Source organism: Haliotis rufescens, unplaced genomic scaffold (assembly GCF_023055435.1).
Source record: "Haliotis rufescens isolate VD_foot unplaced genomic scaffold, xgHalRufe1.0.p SCAF_2, whole genome shotgun sequence".
In the NCBI taxonomy this organism is placed as follows: domain Eukaryota; kingdom Metazoa; phylum Mollusca; class Gastropoda; order Lepetellida; family Haliotidae; genus Haliotis; species Haliotis rufescens.
This window is the reverse complement of record NW_025963890.1, coordinates 64,155,583-64,178,531: the sequence shown is the minus strand read 5'-3', so window position 1 is coordinate 64,178,531 and position 22,949 is coordinate 64,155,583. Positions and strand designations below refer to the sequence as shown.

Sequence of the window (22,949 nt, the reverse complement as noted above, 5' to 3'; positions counted from 1 at the left end):
TCTCCAGTTTCTCAAATTCCAAGGCTGTGAGGTATTGCACTAACGCAAGCGTCGCTGTCGATGGATCTATTGCTAAACAGGGACGATAGCTGGTCTTCTGGGTCGGATTCCAGCCTCGCGAAGATGGTTCCTGCAGTCTCCGTAGCTGTGGCATTGCGATGACGTAGGTGGAACAGTCGAATGTAGCGATCCCGTGCAGGGGTAGAAACTCTTGGTCGGCCGGTTCTCAGACGGTCTGCAGTGCATGGAATTGAACTGTGTGTATCGGTCACAAAGTCGGCAAATGGTGCTGTGGTGAACGTTGATGTGGCGTGCAACAGAAGACTGCGATTCCCCTCTTTGGATACGTCCTATGGCCATATTCCGATCGGCAGCGCTTGGACTCGGCATTTTCGAACTTGAAAAATGTTGACAATTGAATGACAAAATAATTGGCTTATGCTTGCCTTTTTATAGCCACTACCACGAGTTACGAATGCCATAACCTGCACGCACATTTTGACGCACCGTTTATCGAATATCAGACTACCAACATTTCCCAATAACATATATCCAATTTATTTTTTATTTTATTTATTTTTTGTGTAGTCAGGTTCAGTGAACTACATACTACCTGTGTGTTTCATTTTTTGAAGAGTGAATGTTGTATATATGCTCATAACGAACTACGGTTATTACGAACTTAAATTAGCGGTTCCTTTGAGTTCGTTATAACCCTAGATTACTGTAGTTAGTTCTGTTGTTTTAAATTGTTTTCAATCATTAATTAGATAAGACATGTTCGCCAACATTGAACTCTGATAAAACTGAAGGATCAATCATGTTTATTTCTGTCCGTGAGTGATGATACACCAAGGTGACCAGCCTGTCTCTACTCCTCCTATGTTAAGCAACGTCTGTGAAATATTTGATGAAGATCTGGGTTAGAATAGGTATTCAGCATTCCATGCTTGCTGAAAGAGGTGACTGCTTGTAAAAGGCGACTAACGGGGTCGGGTGGTCAGGCTCGCTGACTTGGTTGACGCATGTCATCGTATCCCAATTGCGTGGATCGATGCTCATGACATCAGTCACTGGATTGTCTTGACTCGATTATTTACAGACCGCCGTCATATAGCTGGAATTATGCTGAGTGCGGCGTTAAAGAATAAACAAACAACATTTGATGAAAACAAGTACAAGTATAGATGTGATACAACAAACCGATGGATGTATTGTCAGCATGGAATACCAGCAGGCTTAGGTGTGATAGTAGGTTATACCCTCAAATCGAAAAACACCATGATACAAACAGTTTTCTAAAATAATTAAATGCCCATCTTGAATAAACCGCCTGGGCCCAATTTAGAAAAGGGATCTTAGCGCTACGACTGTCGTAAGTGTATATTAAGTATTGGAGTCACGATCACCTTAGCGCTACGACTGTCGTAAGTGTATATTAAGTATTGGAGTCACGATCACCTTAGCGCTACGACTGTCGTAAGTGTATATTAAGTATTGGAGTCACGATCACCTTAGCGCTACGACTGTCGTAAGTGTATATTAAGTATTGGAGACACTATCACCTTAGCGCTACGACTGTCGTAAGTGTATATTAAGTATTGGAGTCACTATCACCTTAGCGCTACGACTGTCGTAAGTGTATATTAAGTATTGGAGTCACTATCACCTTAGCGCTACGACTGTCGTAAGTGTATATTAAGTATTAGAGTCACTATCACCTTAGCGCTACGACTGTCGTAAGTGTATATTAAGTATTGGAGTCACTATCACCTTAGCGCTACGACTGTCGTAAGTGTATATTAACAGAGACGATATAATAGAGGGACGGCCCTCTAGCCTATGCGCGAAACCATCAGTGCTACTAGACCGGCAGCCCAGAGCACTTTGGTCAAACGAACAAGGTACCAATATCCGAACACAGGAACATTTACTGTGAAACCCAACATATTCATATATAGATGTCTGCCGGGGAGCCCCTGCTGCGTATGGCCCCTGGCCCCCCAAAAGAAGGGGCCATTCAAGGGCTGGATCAAACATTGGAGGTACCACATGAAAGTAAGTGTAAATGAACTGGTACATCTCACAGAGTACAGAATGGGCCACGCCAGACAAATCTTCCTCTGCAAAAGGCCTGCCAGACACCCCCAAAGAGGGTCCCAAAATTTGGGCTGGGTTAAACATTGGAGGTACCACATGAAATCAACATAAAATGAACTATTTCACTCTACTAAGAATAAAAACCCCATTGCCAGACAAATCGTCTGCTGCATAAGGCCCGCCAGACACCCCCAAATGTTGACCCTTAATGCACTCAGTGGACACTCTGGTAAAATTTGACCAGAGTATACATTCAAAGTACCAGATGAAAGTAAGTTTAGATCAACAGGTACATGTTACTGAGTACAACACGGCCCATACCTGACAAATTGTCCTCTGCATAAGGTCCGCCAGACCCCCCAGAGAGGGTCCAAAAATTTGGGCTGGGTTAAACATTGGAGGTACCACACTGGGGGGTCGCGCCTTCAGATTATAACAACTGCAATACAAACCAGGGGGGCCCAAGAAACAGGTTCTCACGACCTTCATGTATGATCATGTTTATTCAGTTCAAAGTGTTTTATGATTTGATAAATGCTTCAAGTTATATTGTGATTATTACGTCAGTAGCACTATTATTAAGATTTCATATTTGCATTCAGAGGTTGGCAGAAAAGAAAAGCCTAGGTGTGGTTTGGAAACGGCTTTTCTTTCAACAAAAGAATTCACATTTGCTTGAAAACACAGCTCTATGGTAACAATTATATGGGAATTTATACAAAATTCAGTCAATCGTGACAGATCAACAATTGCTTGTTTAGAATTTTGTGTTGTGGAAAACACCCTGAATGGATCAGGTTAATGCAACCTTTCTTGGAATTTTACCGGGAGGTAAGAAAAGTTTTCCCGGGAAGCTTGATGTCGATTTCTCGAGAGAAGTGACGTGCTCGTCACACACCTCAGAAAAAAAGAAGTTAAATTTATTGTGTATGGCTTTCCCTTCTTTATTGAGGGTATTCAAAAACAGATATATATATATATATATATATATATATATATATATATATATATATATATATATACACACATATGTACACTAGGTCATCCTGGGATAGAAGTCTAAACTAAACACATTTAACCGTGGCACAGCTCACGCGCCAATATCATGACTCTCTGTCTAGTGTAAGACGTTTATTCAAACAGATAGATGGCAAATCTGAGACGTAAGGCCTTGTGAACATTTAGTTATATAGTGGAGGTTTCATAACAGATATTTGAGTATTGAAATCAAAACCATGTCACATTATGAACATACATTTACATTTAACAACAAGAACAAAATCATAAAACATGATGGGTAATTACATTTCACATTTGGTGGTGCGATAGTTTTGACGAGGTGAATATCAGTAACGGCCCTTCTCTTTTGAACAGAAAAATATTTTTGTATCCAACCGTGACACTCCGAGAAAAGTTGTGAAGATCAGAACGAAAATACATCAAGAATAGACCATTCATCTTTTCGTGTCACCAAACCCTGTTCATCTCTTTCCGTGACCTGACAAACTTGATATTTTCACACAGGTCTGTGCCACGATTTTGTTAGGTTTCTCGATACGATAAACTTTTCGGGACCGACCATAAATATGGAAATATTTGGCCGGAATTCAGCTTTTTAGATGATAAAACTTGCTAAATAAACGGAGATCATAGGTTTTTAAACACAATTATGACCAAAAGATTTCCAAATGGTATTAGGGACTGTCATTTACCATTCTTATAGCAGGCTTTGAGGACTACCTAAGCATGTTTGGGTTTGTAGGAATCCATAGCCAAGCTATCAGGCTATAGCAGGCTTTGAGGACTTCATAGCTGATCAGATATATATTCACAAGAATCAGATTCATGCCTTTTTTATATTACATTTCAACGATAGGCCTAATCTATGATATCAATACTAGTATTCAGAGACCTGATTTTATAAATACGTGATTTTAATCTCAATAAAATCCTCCCATCTTTAAGAACAAAACATAAATTTGACCATCTGTTGACTCTCAGAGCTGATGTCCAATGTTTCATTATGCACACTGGGATTACAAAGGGTCAACTGTGTGGGGTTGGGTGAGGGTGTGTCTAGCGGGCCTTATGCAGAAGAGGATTTGTCAGGCAATGGGTATTTTGTAATAAGTCGAGTGTAATAGTTCATTTTATGTTAGTTCCATGTGATACCTCCAATGTTTAAGCCTTATGCAGAGGAAGATTTATCTGGTGTGGCCCATTCTGTACGCTGTGATATGAACCTGTTCATTCAAATGTACCTTAATATGGTACAATCGATATATATTCCAGACCAATTTTACCCGTGTATACCTGAAGGGTAAACTTTTTGTGGGTGTCTGGCGGGCCTTATGCAGAAGATGATTTGTCTGGCAATGGGTATTGTGCAATAAGTAGAGTGCAATTGTTCATTTTATGTTGGTTTCATGTGGTACCTCCAATGTTTAACCCAGCCCAAATTTTGGGACTCTCTCTGGGGGGTCTGGCGGACCTTATGCAGAGGACAATTTGTCAGGTATGGGCCGTGTTGTACTCAGTAACATGTACCTGTTGATCTAAACTTACTTTCATCTGGTACTTTGAATGTATACTCTGGTCAAATTTTACCAGAGTGTCCACTGAGTGCATTAAGGGTCAACATTTGGGGGTGTCTGGCGGGCCTTATGCAGCAGACGATTTGTCTGGCAATGGGTTTTTTATTCTTAGTAGAGTGAAATAGTTCATTTTATGTTGATTTCATGTGGTACCTCCAATGGTTAACCCAGCCCAAATTTTGGGACCCTCTTTGGGGGTGTCTGGCAGGCCTTTTGCAGAGGAAGATTTGTCTGGCGTGGCCCATTCTGTACTCTGTGATATGTAACAGTTCATTTACACTTACTTTCACGTGGTACCTCCAATGTTTGATCCAGCCCTTGAATGGCCCCTTCTTTTGGGGGGCCAGGGGCCACACGCAGCAGGGGCTCCCCGGCAAACATCTATATATGAATATGTTGGGTTACACAGTAAATGTTCCTGTGTTCGGATATTGGTACCTTGTTCGTTTGACCAAAGTGCTCTGGGCTGCCGCTCTATACGGCTTGTACTGTGCAGCCTGTCCGGAAGCGAGCAGAAACGCGTTCACTGCAGTCATCGTTGTTGCCTTTTTTTCCCATGCAAAAGATATATTTCACAATACATAATTACACTTATGTATTTCTTAACATTGTTAACATTACAACTGAGATTTGTTGGTGCCCTAAAGCATGTCGTTGTCACTGTATTTGATGACTGTGATCACGCTTTGTCTTTGTCCGAGAGAACAAAATGGCGCACATGTAAAATCGGCAAAAGTGCAGATTTTGATTTTCAATAACGGCCTCTAATTCGCAATGAAAGTCCTTGGTTACCTAGATGTATAAAAAAGGAGATATGTTAAAAATTGGCTTAGTGCCATTAACAAACTTAGGGCGGATGCGAAATTTCAGATTTTGACTCCAGAAATGGGACTAAATCTGAATTTTCCCAAAATAATTACACCACAACTCTTAATTTTCGCATGCTTTCAGACGAATGTGTTCCTATTATCGGTCCTGACGCGTTGTAAAACGCGTATTTTTTTACCATTGCTTTCGCCATTTCTTCGTAAGTTTAACTTTGTTTCAGTTAGGCTTCTATCACACATGCGCATATACTACATACTACAATACAACATATTTGTTATCTTCTGTAGATTTTGTCTGTATAAATCATGACTACATTTAATCAATTATTTATTTTATGCCGTGTAAATATTGATTATGAGCAAAATGATATTGGCCTAAACCCAATCATAATAATGTAAATATGATGAAGGTACTACTTACTTTGTGTATTTACACAACAATGAAAACATCATACAAAAACAAAAATCCGTTACATGAAATATTTGTATAATAAAATTATCATTTGCTTTGTAAATGCCAAGAAAGAAGAAGGATTATATCGGCAGTCGTCGGGAGAGAAGTTCCAGACAACAAGGTCGAAGGTGTCATTCAGTAAAATATATAGATGGTCTATTGTCCTTTTCTGTGAAAAATACATTTATATATGTCAGAGTTTGTGATGTTTTGTTTTGTTTTAATAGTAATAGTTGCATGCTTCGTTCCAGGTTAGAGTTTAAAGTTTGTTTTTCATTGATCAGATATAAATAGAAAACTATGATGAAAGATTTTTGAAAACAACAAACGTTACTACAGTTTACGATAAACTAGTATATATCTGGTACCATGCTCGTTGAAGCTATATTGTTACCTGAAATACCTAATTATTTGTATGCTGAAATATCAAACTAATCGGGTAATATCGAATAACGATTGTAAAATTACAATCGTCCTCTTTGCTTTGGAATTTAACAGTAGCCTCCCTTTGAAAAAAAACTTACCTCGCTCCGGCAAACCCCATTATCACTGCTAGCCCCAAACTGGCATTAACCAATAACATTTGATTCTTTCGAAGCCAATTGTCGGACATATCGAAAATTCATTTAACAACGCTCGTAGTTTAATGTGTATTCTAATTCATTGGAACTATTAGCATAATAAAATAGTAGCGAATTTACATGAAATAAAAACATTAAATATGGCGTCATTTTCTTTCTGGCGAATAGTAAAGCATTTACACCAGTCGGTGACCATGCATTTTTGCAAGTAAATCTAGTCTGGACTTATTATAAGATATGAAGTTAATCTGGAGATATATTTTGTGAACATCGGGAATATGGTGATATGTTACAAGTGTCTTCCCTGCTTCTGGATGAGTTTTATTTACACTTCCTGAGTTCCTGTGCAATTTACCGGATCGTAGTTTTCTGTGGCGTTCGTAGTACATTTGGTATATTTGTTTATTTATAATAGTTAACAATTGCAGCATAAAATGAGATATATTAACTGATTTTTAAAACAAATAGAATACATTATAAAATACTTTTGATATCGGAGCGGCTTTTTCTTCACACGCCCTCGAAAACTTACGCTTGTGGACAGACGTCATATTTTCATTTCCTATCTTTTTCTTTGAGTGAAACTTTTTGGGAGGTATTACCAACGGCTTGGTAGCAGTAACATCACTGTCATTCTATTTAGACCAAGAGTCATCCGAAACCAATCCCTGGTCGAAGAGAGGGAATTCTTTAAGTGGCATATCTAGGTCCAAGACGAAATCGTCCAAGTTAATGAAGTCGTCCATGGCTGTGGCGAATGTAAATTGAAATAAATGTTCCGGAAGACACATATGTTCAGCAAATAATTTGCAGCCAACTGACATGTGCTAAAAAGAGATATCATAAAAAAATCTTTGTAATCCGCTAAGAGACGTCCTTTTATTGGATTGTCGCTGGTCGTACTCGGAGAAATCTCGGCTAAGGGAATTAACTCTTACCCCGGATATTATATGATATTGTTTACGTGGTTACCAGAATGGTCAGTCGTGAATGTCTGCGCATCTACTGCGCATCTGCAGCGGTACAGAGAGGTTAACAGCAGGGTGTCGGGATGTATCAGTTACATGCCAGACCGTAGCGCTGATGGTTTATGATAAACTGTTGGGGAGGGCCGTCCCTCTATTATATGGTCTCTGATATTAAGTATTAGAGTCACTATCACCTTAGCGCTACGACTGTCGTAAGTGTATATTAAGTATTGGAGTCACGATCACCTTAGCGCTACGACTGTCGTAAGTGTATATTAAGTATTGGATTCACTATCACCTTAGCGCTACGACTGTCGTAAGTGTATATTAAGTATTGGAGTCACTATCACCTTGGCGCTACGACTGTCGTAAGTGTATATTAAGTATTAGAGTCACGATCACCTTAGCGCTACGACTGTCGTAAGTGTATATTAAGTATTGGAGTCACGATCACCTTAGCGCTACGACTGTCGTAAGTGTATATTAAGTATTGGAGTCACTATCACTTAAGCGCTACGACTGTCGTAAGTGTATATCAAGTATTGGAGTCACTATCACCTTAGCGCTACGACTGTCGTAAGTGTATATTAAGTATTGGAGTCACGATCAACCTTAGCGCTACGACTGTCGTAAGTGTATATTAAGTATTGGAGTCACGATCACCTTAGCGCTACGACTGTCGTAAGTGTATATTAAGTATTGGAGTCACTGTCACCTTAGCGCTACGACTGTCGTAAGTGTATATTAAGTATTGGAGTCACTATCACCATAACGCTACGACTGTCGTTAGTGTATATTAAGTATTGGAGTCACGATCACCTTAGCGCTACGACTGTCGTAAGTGTATATTAAGTATTGGAGTCACGATCACCTTAGCGCTACGACTGTCGTAAGTGTATATTAAGTATTGGAGTCACTATCACTTAAGCGCTACGACTGTCGTAAGTGTATATCAAGTATTGGAGTCACTATCACCTTAGCGCTACGACTGTCGTAAGTGTATATTAAGTATTGGAGTCACTATCACCTTAGCGCTACGACTGTCGTAAGTGTATATTAAGTATTGGAGTCACGATCAACCTTAGCGCTACGACTGTCGTAAGTGTATATTAAGTATTGGAGTCACGATCACCTTAGCGCTACGACTGTCGTAAGTGTATATTAAGTATTGGAGTCACTGTCACCTTAGCGCTACGACTGTCGTAAGTGTATATTAAGTATTGGAGTCACGATCACCATGACGCTACGACTGTCGTTAGTGTATATTAAGTATTGGAGTCACGATCACCTTAGCGCTACGACTGTCGTAAGTGTATATTAAGTATTGGAGTCACTATCACCTTAGCGCTACGACTGTCGTAAGTGTATATTAAGTATTGGAGTCACGATCACCTTAGCGCTACGACTGTCGTAAGTGTATATTAAGTATTGGAGTCACTATCACCTTAGCGCTACGACTGTCGTAAGTGTATGTTAAGTATTGGAGTCACTATCACCTTAGCGCTACGACTGTCGTAAGGGTATATTAAGTATTGGAGTCACTATCACCTTAGCGCTACGACTGTCGTAAGTGTATATTAAGTATTGGAGTCACTATCACTTTAGCGCTACGACTGTCGTAAGTGTATATCAAGTATTGGAGTCACTATCACCTCAGCGCTACGACTGTCGTAAGTGTATATTAAGTATTGGAGTCACTATCACCTTAGCGCTACGACTGTCGTAAGTGTATATTAAGTATTGGAGTCACTATCACCTTAGCGCTACGACTGTCGTAAGTGTATATTAAGTATTGGAGTCACGATCGCTTTAGCGCTACGACTGTCGTAAGTGTATATTAAGTATTGGAGTCACGATCACCTTTGCGCTACGATCGCTTTGCGGAACGGATCCCAGGTCTGAGGTCACGAAGACGTAAACTTACGTCACTTTGGGAAAGCAGCTTTGTAGCAACTCTAGTGGTGATCTGGAACATTATCTCCCCGTATTTTCTTGGCGGCGACTTTAATGGGTTTGATTGCCCACAATGGCTGCTGAGTGTAGATGCTGCGTGAATGGCTCGCCGAGTCTTGCCTGGCTCCTCTGGAAGAAGCGTTGTTTATTTCACGATAAAACATTGTTCTGTGATGACTTCATTTCTGGAGATTCGAACATGCGCTCGCTTCTTGATGACGTCGTATATTGGAAGACTTTACTTTTGAGAGGGAAGTGTCTAGTGACTTCCCCATCGATTCAGCTGGGCAACGCAGATAAACGCAGTGGCCGAACGATCGCATCCGGAAGTGGGAGAGATATGACAATCGCTATTGGGAGAAAAGGTACAGAAAATCGACGTGAGGATTGTGAGAATATGCGGGAAATACCAATACCTAACCCATTTGTTCATAAAATGGACTTGTCCGACATTGCCGAGGTCGGATTCTATTCAGGTAGTCATCATTATCAAAATACGGGTAAAAAGAATAAAAGCTTTTATCATCATTCTAAAGAGGCTTTACATTATATTGATATCTCATATAAGAAATAAATGACTCGTGGTCGATAAACAACTCCCACTTGTCGTTTATTTCTTAAATTTGCGAAGCTACATTGTATTCAGTTGAACCTCGTTATCTCGAGCCAGCTACACACAAGCGCTAAATCGAATACAATGTGGGCGATAAGGGAAGATTTTAGGAATGCTTCGCTTTGATATTTCCAAGGATTAAATACTTACGACCACAATACTATTCTCTTGCGCTGGTCTACCTCACCAAAAAACAGCATTTGCTAAAAATGTTTGTTGGGGTGAAATGGGATTTAACGTCGTGTTTAAGATTATGTCACTTACTAGTAGATATCGACGTGTGTGGGCGCTAATGTATGATTGACAATGTGGTGTTCTTATTCATGTGTGTGGGGGCACGGGTGGCCTAGTCGTCTAAGGCGCCGCGATTCGCTGTGCAGAGTTGCGTCCCTTAAGCACGCCAGACACCTATGGTTCTGGGTTCGAATCCCGGTTCGCCCCGATTATGTTTCTAGGTTTGTCAGCACCATACCCGTGCTCGTGGGTTTTTACCGAAGAGGTTAACGTCTGAGACCTGCATCCCTTTGGGCTTTGCTCCCACATTAAGCTGACACGCTGTGATATAACTGGAATACTGTTTAAAGCGGCGTTAAACCCAACTCACTCACTTACTCACTCACTCACTATTCATGTGTGTCGTATTTGAACAACGAGTGGAGAAGGCTGTCAGTAATAAGTGGAAATAACTTTTGGAACAATGTATTCTTTAGGATACCTAGAATATTAGAAAGAAGAAGGAGTATCTCCCATGACAACATAAAAATGAAGGGTATCGCCCATGAAAAGATGAGTTATGGAGAATCACCCTTGACAACATAGAATGAAGGAGCATCGCCCATGACAACATGAGTTATGGGGAATCACCCATGACAACAGAGAATGAAGGAGCATCGCCCATGACAACATGAGTTATGGAGTATCACCCATGACAACATAAGAATAAAGAGCATCGCTTATGACATCATGAGTTATGGAGTATCACCCATGACAACATAAGAATAAAGGGCATCGCCCATGACAACATAAGAGTTATGGAGTATCACCCATGACAACATAAGAATAAAGGGCATCGCCCATGACAACATACGAGTTATGGAGTATCACCCATGACGACATAGAATGAATGGCATCACCCATGACAACATGAGTTATGGAGTATCACCCATGACAACATAGAATGAAGGAGCATCGCCCATGACAACATAAGAGTTATGAAATATCACCCATGACAACATAGAATGAAGGGCATCGCCCTTGACAACACAAGAGTTATGGAGTATCACCCATGACAACATAGAAAGAATGGCATCGCCCATAACAGCATAAGAGTTATGGAGTATCACCCATGACAACATAAGAATGAAGGAGTATCGCCCATGACAACATAAGAGTTAGGGAGTATCGACCATGACGACATAAGAGTTATGAAGTATCACCCATGACAACATAAGAGTTATGGAGAAACACCCATGACAACATAGAATGAAGGAGCATCGCCCATGACAATATAAGAGTTATGGAGTATCGACCATGACAACATAAGGATAAAGGAGCATCGCCTATGACAGCATAAGAATTATGGAGTATCGACCATGACAACATAGAATGAAGGAGCATCGCCCATGACAACATAAGAGTTATAGAGTATTGACCATGACAACATAAGTATGAAGGGCATCGCCCATGACAACATAAGAGTTATGGAGCATCGCCCATGACAACACAGGGATAAGGGAGCATCGACCATGACAACACAGGGACAAAGGAGCAACACATGAAAGAAGGAATATCCCCCATCATCCCGATATATCATATAAATGAAAAAGGAAAATCACACATGACATCATAAGAATGAAGGAGAATCACACATGACATCATAAGAATGAAGGAGAAACACACATTACATCATAAGAATGAAGGAGAAACACACATTACATCATAAGAATGAAGGAGAATCACACATGACATCATAAGAATGAAGGAGAATCAACCATGCCAGGTTAAGAAGGAAAAAGGAGAATCACACAGTACATCATACGGCTGAACGAGAATCACACTTTACATCATATGAATGAAGAAGAACCACACATGACATCATAAGAATGAAGGCGAATCACACATGACATCATAAGAATGAAGGCGAATCACACATGACATCATAAGAATGAAGGCGAATCACACATGACATCATAAGAATGAAGGCGAATCACACATGACATCATAAGAATGAAGGAGAATCACACATTACATCATAAGAATGAAGGAGAATCACACATGACATCATAAAAATGAAGGAGAATCACACATTACATCATAAGAATGAAGGAGAATCACTAAGTACATCATAAGAATGAAGGAGAATCAACCATGCCAGGTTAAGAATGAAAAAGGAGAATCACACATGACATCATAAGAATGAAGGAGAATCAACCACGCCAGGTTAAGAATGAAAAAGGAGAATCACACAGTACATCATACGACTGAACGAGAATCACACTTAACATCATATGAATGAAAAAGGCGAATCACACATGGCATCATAAGAATGAAGAAGAACCACACATGACATCATAAGAATGAGGGAGAATCACACATTACATCATAAGAATGAAGGAGAATCACACATGACATCATAAGAATGAGGGAGAATCACACATTACATCATAAGAATGAGGGAGAATCACACATTACATCATAAGAATGAAGGAGAATCACACATGGCATCATAAGAATGAAGGAGAATCACACATGACATCATAAGAATGAAGGAGAATCAACCATGCCAGGTTAAGAAGGAAAAAGGAGAATCACACAGTACATCATACGACTGAACGAGAATCACACTTTACATCATATGAATGAAAAAGGAGAATCACACATGGCATCATAAGAATGAAGAAGAACCACACATGACATCATAAGAATGAAGGCGAATCACACATTACATCGTAAAAATGAAGGAGAATCACCCATGCCAGCTTTAGAATGAAAAAGGAGAATCACACATGACATCATAAGAATGAAGGCGAATCACCCGACATCATAAGAATGAAGGAGAATCACACATGACATCATAAGAATGAAAAAGGAGAATCACACATGACATCTTAAGAATGAAGGCGAATCACCCGACATCATTAGAATGTAGGAGAATCACACATGACATCATAAGAATGAAAAAGGAGAATCACCCATGACAGCGAAGTAATTAAGGAGTATCGCCCATGACAGCATACGAATGAAGGAATATCGCACAGTCTACAGCAACCCATGCTTGCCGTAATAGGCGACTTTGCCTGTCGTAAGCGTCGACTAATGGGATCAGGTTGATATGCATGTCATCATGTCCCTATTACATGGATCGATGCTCATGATGTCAATCACTGGATTGTCTGGTCAAAAATACATATTTCTGAGTGTTGCGTTAAACGAGTATCACCCTTGACAGCACGAGAATGAAGGTTCATTGCCCACGACAGCATTAGAATGAAGGTTCATCGCCCATGACAGCATTAGAATAAATGGAGTAATGCCCATGACAGCATAAGAATGAAGGAATATCGCCCATGACATCATTAGAGTTATGGAGTAAGGCCCGTGACATCATAAGAATTTTGGAGTATCGCCCTTGACAACATAAGGCAGAAGAAGGAATATCGCCCATGAGAGCCTAAGAATAATTTGCATCTCAAAACATTATGTATGACTTTACTTGATTTGTTTCGACTTTGTGTATCCATCCAAAATCGCAAACAAATGTCCACAGAGAATGCGGAGGGAATGTAGGGAAGTTTTGCAAGCATTGTGTCATTATTGAGGATAGGGGTCAGTAATAAAAGAAACATCATATCGCATCATCAACAAGATATTCACCGTAGCAGTACTTGAGGCCTTGAAATTCATGGTGACAATTTGAGTTGTCTCCCTTGGACCAAGTGAGCAGTCTTTTGGCAATAGTCTCATTCATGTCAGTTGCTGCAATCCTACGTCATGAATCTTTTGTTTTCCTTATATATGTTGCCTAGCGGTAATTGCAACATTATGTCCTAACATTTAAAACTGCTGCTCGGTTGTGTGGAATCATTCCTCTTCATCTCCCGGGCTTCGGTAGCCTTCATTGAACCGAATTTTCCTTTGAACGTTTCTCAATTTATGATATATGTACTTCGGATATTGATATATGTCTTTAGAAACGGCTACGCGATTTTATACAATTTTTGACTGTTATACTTCGATGCATGCACAAACAAATGAAAGAAATTCTTATTGTACAAGAATTAACGTCAGTTTATTCCCTTAATAATCTACATGTATAATTCATATTATGGCAAAATATTAAACCCTCACAAGAATATTTAGAGAATATGTCAAACGATCTGCACGTGAAAATGTATAAGTGTATATGTGATAGATAAATGCTAGAGAGGACATTAAAACACGACAAAGTAAATGACAAATTGCAAATTGTTGATATAGATACACATGTACATACAGAGATAGAATTGAACATAATTTTCGAACATATTTACGATTATGGGATATCTGGCAGCAAAAAGTATATATACATATATGTTAAATTTGCCCTTTGAACCAGTGTACATCTTTTGAACATTAAACATTGATTACATGTGACCCTCATTTCCCTAATGCCCCAGATGTACCAGTCTAATGACATTATTTGAGTTTGGGGAGAAAAATGCCTTCTGCAGTACGAGTTCAAACCTGTAAATCCATTGCCCCAAGCTAACCTTGACCTCTGACTATTCTTGACCAATATCAAAGTAAGATCCCATGGTAGAGAGGTCATAGACTAAAGATGGTGAACAGAGCATGAATGCTCTTTAAGAAATGTCGTCACATGCATTTTTCTTATCGCATGGCACTTGATAGAGGTCTGTGGACATAGTTAGCTTTGTAGCCATCATCAAAATTTCCAACAAAACATAAAGCTTATTGTAAAATAAAGCATAGTGATCCAACTAAGATACAAATCTATTAACTGTACAGTGAAAGGTTACATGTTATATGGCATTATATGACACATACGAGCAGAATAGGGCTAGTTTCATAGGATACTTTCTGCATACTTAAAACTCACTACTGATCAATGATTTGGCCTGAGAGTTGAATGTCCATTCAAAATCATTTCATTGGATAACAGAAAAATTAATAATAAGGCTGAAGTATCATATGCACGCCGAAGAAGGGGTCAGGCTCGGTGACTTGGTTGATTCCTTTCCTTATGGTCTGGGACACTCGTCATGCATTCACCCGTCATGCATGGTTTGTCTGGTCCAGACTCGAATATTAACAGGCTCACCAACCCCTCCATGACTAAAATCAAATCAAGATAATTTTGTCACTGGCGTGAAGAAATCAGGGCGGTCAATACGACTAAATCCAGCTGGTATTTGTTGACAACATGATGCAACATAACTGTCATAGTTTTATGAAAATTAGCTGCGAAACACATCTGCTAATTGCCAAGACAGAACACGGTTCCTCACATTTCTGTATGACAATGACAACCTTTCTTTCCAACCCTTGAAACTGAGTTGGGCGTATGTACAACACTTCGCGTGGGTCACCAAAGGCGTCCTTCTTGTTTAGCTGCAGTGTCGTCTTATCAACGACAGGGACTTGGCAAGATACAAGAAAGTCTTTTTCGAATGTTGGTTTTGTCCTGTCGTCCAACAAGATGACATCTGACCAGTCTAAGTCACTTCTTGGCTTCTCGTTTTGAGCCAAAACATTTCGGGTTTTGCTGAGTTCAATCTCATGGACAGACACATCACTACGCTCCTGAGCTGCCTTCTCTATGACTCCAAGTCTGTTGAGAATGTGTTCAAGTTCACCTTTGCATATTCGGCAATCTCGAAGCAAACACAGTGAGTCGGCGTGTTTGTGATGTACAATAAAACATTCTGGTCCGTCGAGCGGGCGTACTTCCTTGAATGAATAGTTTGCCTTTTCCTTATCAGTGATGTGAATTTCAGCTCGTTTTTGATATCCTTCAAACCCACCTGAAGTCGCTGCCAAAAATACTATGCTGTCTGAGTTAATTTCAATGTTCAAATTGGGTCCTTCAGAGACACGTGACGATCTTAAAGGTAGGCCAGCCCTTGAAAGGAAGAAATGTGCAAATGTTGCTTCATTAAACACAAGATCCTTCCATTGACGGAGCTTCTTCCGTTTGTTCATCTGACCTTGATTTGCTCTTTTAGCAATTATGTCATCATCATTTCCAAAACCAAGCTTGTAAAGGAATTTAGCAAATGTTTTAGGATTATATGTCTTTGGCGATTCAGGCGTTTCAGTAGGTGTATCACGATCTTTTACATAGACTTGTATGTTTGTATTACCCCCATATACAAACTCTGCTACTGGTATAGACGAAACAACTCTTGATCCAAAAGTATAGACTGCCTTATCAGATGCATCGGGACTTGTGCATAATGGAATGTCTAGCTTTTCAAGTTGTCGAAAGAAAGGACGTCTTTCAGTTTTGGGGTCAGTCATATCACGTACAACTAATTTTGTGTCAGATGAAGGCATCAGGCCCACCGAAGCAAGATGATCCACTACCTTGGGTATTTGAATAGTACCACTGAATGGCTTTTGAGGTTCCCTGAAGTTTGGCCAAAATGGAAGTATGGATGGTGGACATCTAAGTATTTCTTCCAGGAGAATTTGTTTAAATTTGCCATTTTGAGGTTGAGATATTTTGTCATCAAAAATAAGATGACGCAAGTGCTTACTTGGATCAACGTCTTTCTCTTGGGCTATTGCAATCCAGAGTACGCACTCAGGAGGGAATGATGATAGTGTTGGCTGAATGTCAGGATCAGCAGAACGGGCAAGAGAAAGACATCGACATTCATCAATGAGAACATTTGCCTTAATTCTTGTACACGTTTCAAGAACCCTTCTAAGAGATCGTTGGTCCGTAACATGGATTGAAATGAGAAGCTTTCGGACATCTGTATCTTCCTCTAATCCATGCAAAATTGAAGCTTCAAGGACATGATGTAGAGGGGATTCCGCCATGTTAATGACCCATACTTTCTTCTCTTGTTTCAACAATTTGATAGCCTGTAAGATGAGCAATATTGTTTTCCCCGATCCATAGTCTCCTCTGAGAATTAGCCGGTCAATAAAAGTGTTATAGACGGCAACCTGGGTGGGTGTCAAAACAATATTCATATATCTGTTTCCTAGCCCTGCTACACATTCTCCATAGCTTCTCCCAGGCCCTTCCTTGTCATGTTTGGCTGAAGATACTGGAATCTTGACGGTCGAATGTTCTCCAACGTATCTTTCAATAACACTTCTGTACTCTTCCAAGGATTGAAATCCTTTTCTTTGTTTCTTTGTCATTCTCGACCACCATTCCACTAAGTTTTGTTTTGTTTTCGAATTTTGTTCCACGCTAGGGATGTTATCAAGAAAGAGACACTCATCTGTTGAAAATCCTGATTCTTTAATACGTTTCACTGATTTATTGAAAGTACAGAAAGAGTTTTTCAATATATTTGGAAATGCAAGGACGCATGTTGTAGATACATCCTTGACATCTGGAAAGTTTATTCCAAAAAAACGTCTATTTTTCTCCTGCTGAGAAAGACATGCTTGTATAACGCTATTCACTGCGTCATCAGATTTACCCATACATCCCTTTGTTTCTATGAATATCAAACCATACCTATAATGGATAATAAGTACATCGTGTTCACCTTTCTTGTCATACTTGTTGTCGTGCAAGCCGTCAAAATGGTAAGATGTGATGATGAAAACAGGATCCTTTTCCCCGGCCAGATGTTTAAAGAAGTATTCCATACACTCTGCAACCCTCTTCTCTGATTCATCACCTAGAAGGTAATAATACTCAGGACCATATATGTATCCAATGTCAGTTTTCTCTCTCATGACTGGGGGGTGTCCAACGGGAATTGGCGGAGTCATGTAGACCGATGTATCTAGATTGGGAAAATATTTGTCCATGTATTTATGGAATGCTTCTTTTGCAGGTATTGTTCCCAATGTTTTCCCTGCATATCTGACAAATACGTCTTCATAGCCTGTTGACAAATCAGATGTTGTTTCCGTCCTGGATGGATCTTCGCCATAGCTTTCACCGTGTTGAGTAAACTTTGCTGATGGTGTCGTCACAGGGTCACTTTGGAAATTTCCTGGTTCTTTTAAGGGATTGGAAAGTCGGTTCTGTGGGTCCTCAACATCAACAATGGCATTATCATTAGTGTTGGTCAAATCTGGTGGTGTTTCTTTAATTGACAAATCACGGAGGGAATGATCCAAGTTGACGGCATCTGACATCTCAGCCAGAGCAGCCTCCCGTGCACCCTGTTCAGCCATAGCAAGACTTGCCTTTATAGTTCCCTGTAGTGACACCTGTCAACAAAAATATTTAGATGACATAACATGACCTACACTTTCCTCTACCTTACCCCTCCAGCTCAATGCCTCCCTACCACTATCTTAACCTCTCTACTGCCATATATAACTGTCTACCTCCATCATCTATTACCTATAATGTCTACCTATCTCTATACCTGTTTACCCCTCAACCTGTCTAGACTGCACGGTACCTGTCTATGGTTCCATCTCTCTGTCTACATCCCTCTATACCTATCAACAACTCTTTTACTCGTCTACGACGCTAATTTACCTATCCACCTGTCTACCTCTCTCCCTCAATATCTTATTATCCTGAAGGACATTTGGTTTACATAAGCACAAAGTCTCAGCTTAATCACACACACACACACACACACACACACACACACACACACACACACACACACACACACACACACACACACACACATACACACTAATATGAACATCACAAAAGTAATTTACTATATATATATATATATTACTCTAACTTCACCCTCTTTGCATGTCTACATCCACTCTACATGTTCTTCTTGGTAGGTGAAATTTCGTACAAACAAGTGATAATTAATTTTTTTGTATAAAATATTTCTTAAGAGTTTTTGTTATTGTCATGATACCATTAATATATCCATGATTGGTATTCTAATTTATTCAGTTGATACGATGTATTTGTTGGTGAGATGTGATAAATCTCATAAAACTTTCTATTGTGCAAAACTGTCATAGCTGATGTCAGCTTAAATTCTAGAAAAAATACTTGATGTCTTATATTGGCTGGTTGTTGTATCTGCTTTTGAACGTATACAGAAGTATGTCGTTGTGTGTATTCAAATAGGTTAGCCAGATCAAATTGCCCATTAGCGCAAGAAGACATGTTATAAATCTTCATTTAATATATTTTGAATTCTTGACTATAACTTTACAGAAAAGGATACTATTTGTATCAATAGAAAGCAAAATGAAAATTAACTACTCACACACTTTACATCCACAACTCTGTCTTTACATCCTATGACTTTTCTATCCATTTCATCGCCTCGTAAAACCAGTTTTTCAGGCATTAATGTTGTATACAATGTATTTATTAAATGAATCGTATATAGTCAGAGCCTATATGAATAATTATATCTCGTTTCCAGAAATTATTCAAACATTTAATGATGCTCCAAAAGCTCGAAATTCTCTTCTGTAAGCAACCCTCCCACACATGTAGTTTCCGTTCTGTCATAACAAGGTGGCTTCTTACGGATATGATGATACATGTTTATCGACTTTACTTGTTTGTAAATTTTAAAACTGGAGTTTGTAAGCGAAAATCTTTCCCCATATATTTCTGTCATTACATTCGTAAGTATGAGATTTATTAACACTCCTGTTATCTTCATGTATATAATCTGACTAGAATCCACCATTATAGTTTTATGTATTCTTAATATTCACAATAGATATTCCCTGAAGTATTACAGATGTCTCCATGTGTATTCCATTTAATCATTTAAACATTATCATTAATATCCTTTCCATTAGTATCATATTCCCTATAGTATATACTCAACTGATGAAAACAATGTAATATTAATTAATAAATACATACTAAACAAGTGCAAAAGTGAGCGTGGCTCACTAATACCCCCGACCCGCCTAGTGTGTCAGTAGTTACAAATTAAATAGCTAGGATAGGGTAAGGGTTTGGAAAATTCATAAAAAATGGAAGATTAATAAAAACAATATTTTTCTTTGAACTGCACCCCTCCATATGACACATATTATATTACTAAGTTTGAGATGAATCCACTGATTAGTTTAAGAGAAATCGCGCGGACAAAGTTTTCGGACGGACGTTGGGGTTTGAAAAATTCATAAAAAATAGAAAATCAATAAAAACATTTTTTTTCTTTTGACTGCACCCCTCCATATGACACAGGTTATATGTACTAAGTTTGAGATGAATCCCCTGAATAGTTTAAGTGAAATCGCGCGGACAAAGTTTTCGGACGGACGGACGGAACCTTGGTATAACTATATACCCCCGACATTTTGTCGGGGGTATAATAATGAATTGTTTTTGATAAATCTAATAAAAACAAATGGTTTCTGAGATTTTATACCATATTTACAAAATATAAACTTCAGATTTATCATATTATTTGGACCATTCATGGATATTTCAGTATCATCCCACGTAGAGAATATATGGTATAAAGATTTCAACACAACATTGAAAGTAAGATTAAAACAGAGCTCAGCATAGGCACAGTAAGCATTATGTCACTGGGACACGAGCAGCAACACCAATTATAAGTCTCAATTTATCCTCAAACATCTGCTTGCCACTCTATCCGTATCTGCCATATGCATGCTGTGACCAACCAGAATATGTTGTTATTTTATTTTATACACTGGCCTGGTATGACTTAAACATCTTATCAATTTAAACTCTGCTCTCCATGGGAACATTTATGTTATTAATGTATTTCCTCTAATAAAACGTCAACCTCTAATTGATACCGGGACATACGCTCGGTCCAAAAACTAGAGGCCGCGCTTCTATTTGACGCCGAGTCCATCATTTGATGAAATTAGTTGCCCCTATCACATCAACATATAGCATGCATGGGGTGAGTGAGTTAGAATTTGACTCACTCACCCCATACAGGCATGCATGGATTATTCCCTCACTGAATAATGACTGTTTCCTGCAAATGTAGACCGCCTCCGTGGTCTTGTGGTAGAGCGTCCGCCCGGGGAGTCGAAGGTCCGGGGTTCGATCCCAGGCCGCGTCATACCGAAAGACGTTAACAGATTGTACTTATTCTTACCCGGCCTGGCGCTCGGTATTAAGGAGTTAAAACAAGGACTGGTCGGCTCGGAGTCAGTATACTGTGTCTGAGTGGGGTATTCATGTTAAACTGCGGCATGGTATCTCAGTGTGCTAGCACTACAAATCGACATCAGTCCGGACTAGTTCAAGCAGCCCCACACACGTGTATGCACGTCGCTATGTAAGTGCAATAATCTTGGACGCGACGTTAAACCCCATTTCACCTCACCTCCTGCAAATATACCCTTTGCATGACAGAAGAATTTGGCATTCGGTAAGGTGGTGAGTTGCCACTGTGCCAGCATTAAACAGAATAGACGCCGGGTAAACGGCTTGCGCGAAATTAATAGACGATCCCGCGTGAATTAGAGGAAATACGGTATGTATAACCACGTTCACAATCAGCGCGCAAGCCCTGTTCATCGTAACATCAGTAATAGCGACTCATTAGAACTCGATCTCACATACATTTTCACATATATTCGCCCCTTTTCACGTCGAATGAATACTAATACATGGTATACAACATCATCGACAATCGATAAAGATTTATAGCCTTACTATGAGACGATCTAATCTTGAGATTAGACGAAGCACTCCATATGCTTTGTGTGCCGTGCACCACGTTGCACAACACCGGCCGATTATTACGCACGTTAACGTCGATAGGTAATCCTGTTCAGGGCCCAGAGTTCCGTTTCTCGGAATCCGTTATGAGATGTCCTAGTTTGGGGCGAGGACGCGAGCGTGATACCAAACTATATGGCAAAGTGGTGTTTCGCCAGATACCGGCTTGTTATATCCACCATGCACACGACATCACACTATTTTTTATGCTTGGGGTCAAGCAACATAATAGGAGTAGTTGAGGTGGGAGTTGTGTGGTAACAGAGGTTCGGCAGTATCAGTTGATGCTAATTTGTATCCTAGACCAGATTTACGGTTTTACGTTTTGAGTTGATATGTGTATTTGAAGCAAAAAAACGAAGAATCGCTATAACACGTTTAAAGGGATATAAAGGAAAGTGGAGTATACACAATTGAGAATGTTTACAGAAGATTTATTCAAATATCCGGCTGAGTCAACAATGCTCTTTGAGGACAGTGCAAATGAGGTTTTATGATCTATGTGTAAAACTTATGAAATATGGCACTTTTAAAGTTGTTTGGTAACATGGACATATCTTCTCTTCACGTGGTATTATTACACATTGTACTTATTTGTGAGTGACGTCGTGCATTACACAACGATAACCTGCACACGGCATGACCATGACAAGACACGATAAGAAAGGAAAATGTGCACCCACTTTTAATTTTAACAGGTGTTTCAGGTTTTTTCTCGTTTCTTTGTTGAGAATGTAAACCCGAGGGTGAAGGAACATGTCCCCGACCCCAAGTGTTTACATTTCCACCATAACCAAGAAAAAGTGTTTTCTCAAACTTATAAACGAAGACAAATATATGTGAAAATTTAAATTATCCTTCTCTGAGAATACACATATGACTCATGTTTGTCGTAAAAGGATATTCAAAAGGCAAAATGCCAATAAGCCTTAGACAGGGGCCAGAATTCTTATAAACGGAGACTTTAAACTTTAGATTACCCTTCTCTGAGAA

General features: G+C 39.5%; 1 protein-coding gene across 1 annotated transcript; it reads right to left on the bottom strand.

Moving 5' to 3' along the window:
- Nucleotides 1–14,365: 14,365 nt before the first annotated feature.
- Nucleotides 14,366–21,990, bottom strand: LOC124116700. The gene is made up of 2 exons (XM_046478138.2): nt 21,891–21,990; nt 14,366–18,499 (listed from the first exon to the last, which is right to left on the bottom strand). Exon 2 carries the CDS (start codon nt 18,461–18,463, stop codon nt 15,530–15,532), a length of 2,934 nt encoding a protein of 977 aa, XP_046334094.2. The 5' UTR covers nt 18,464–18,499; nt 21,891–21,990; the 3' UTR covers nt 14,366–15,529.
- Between the last annotated feature and the right edge of the window lie 959 nt (nt 21,991–22,949).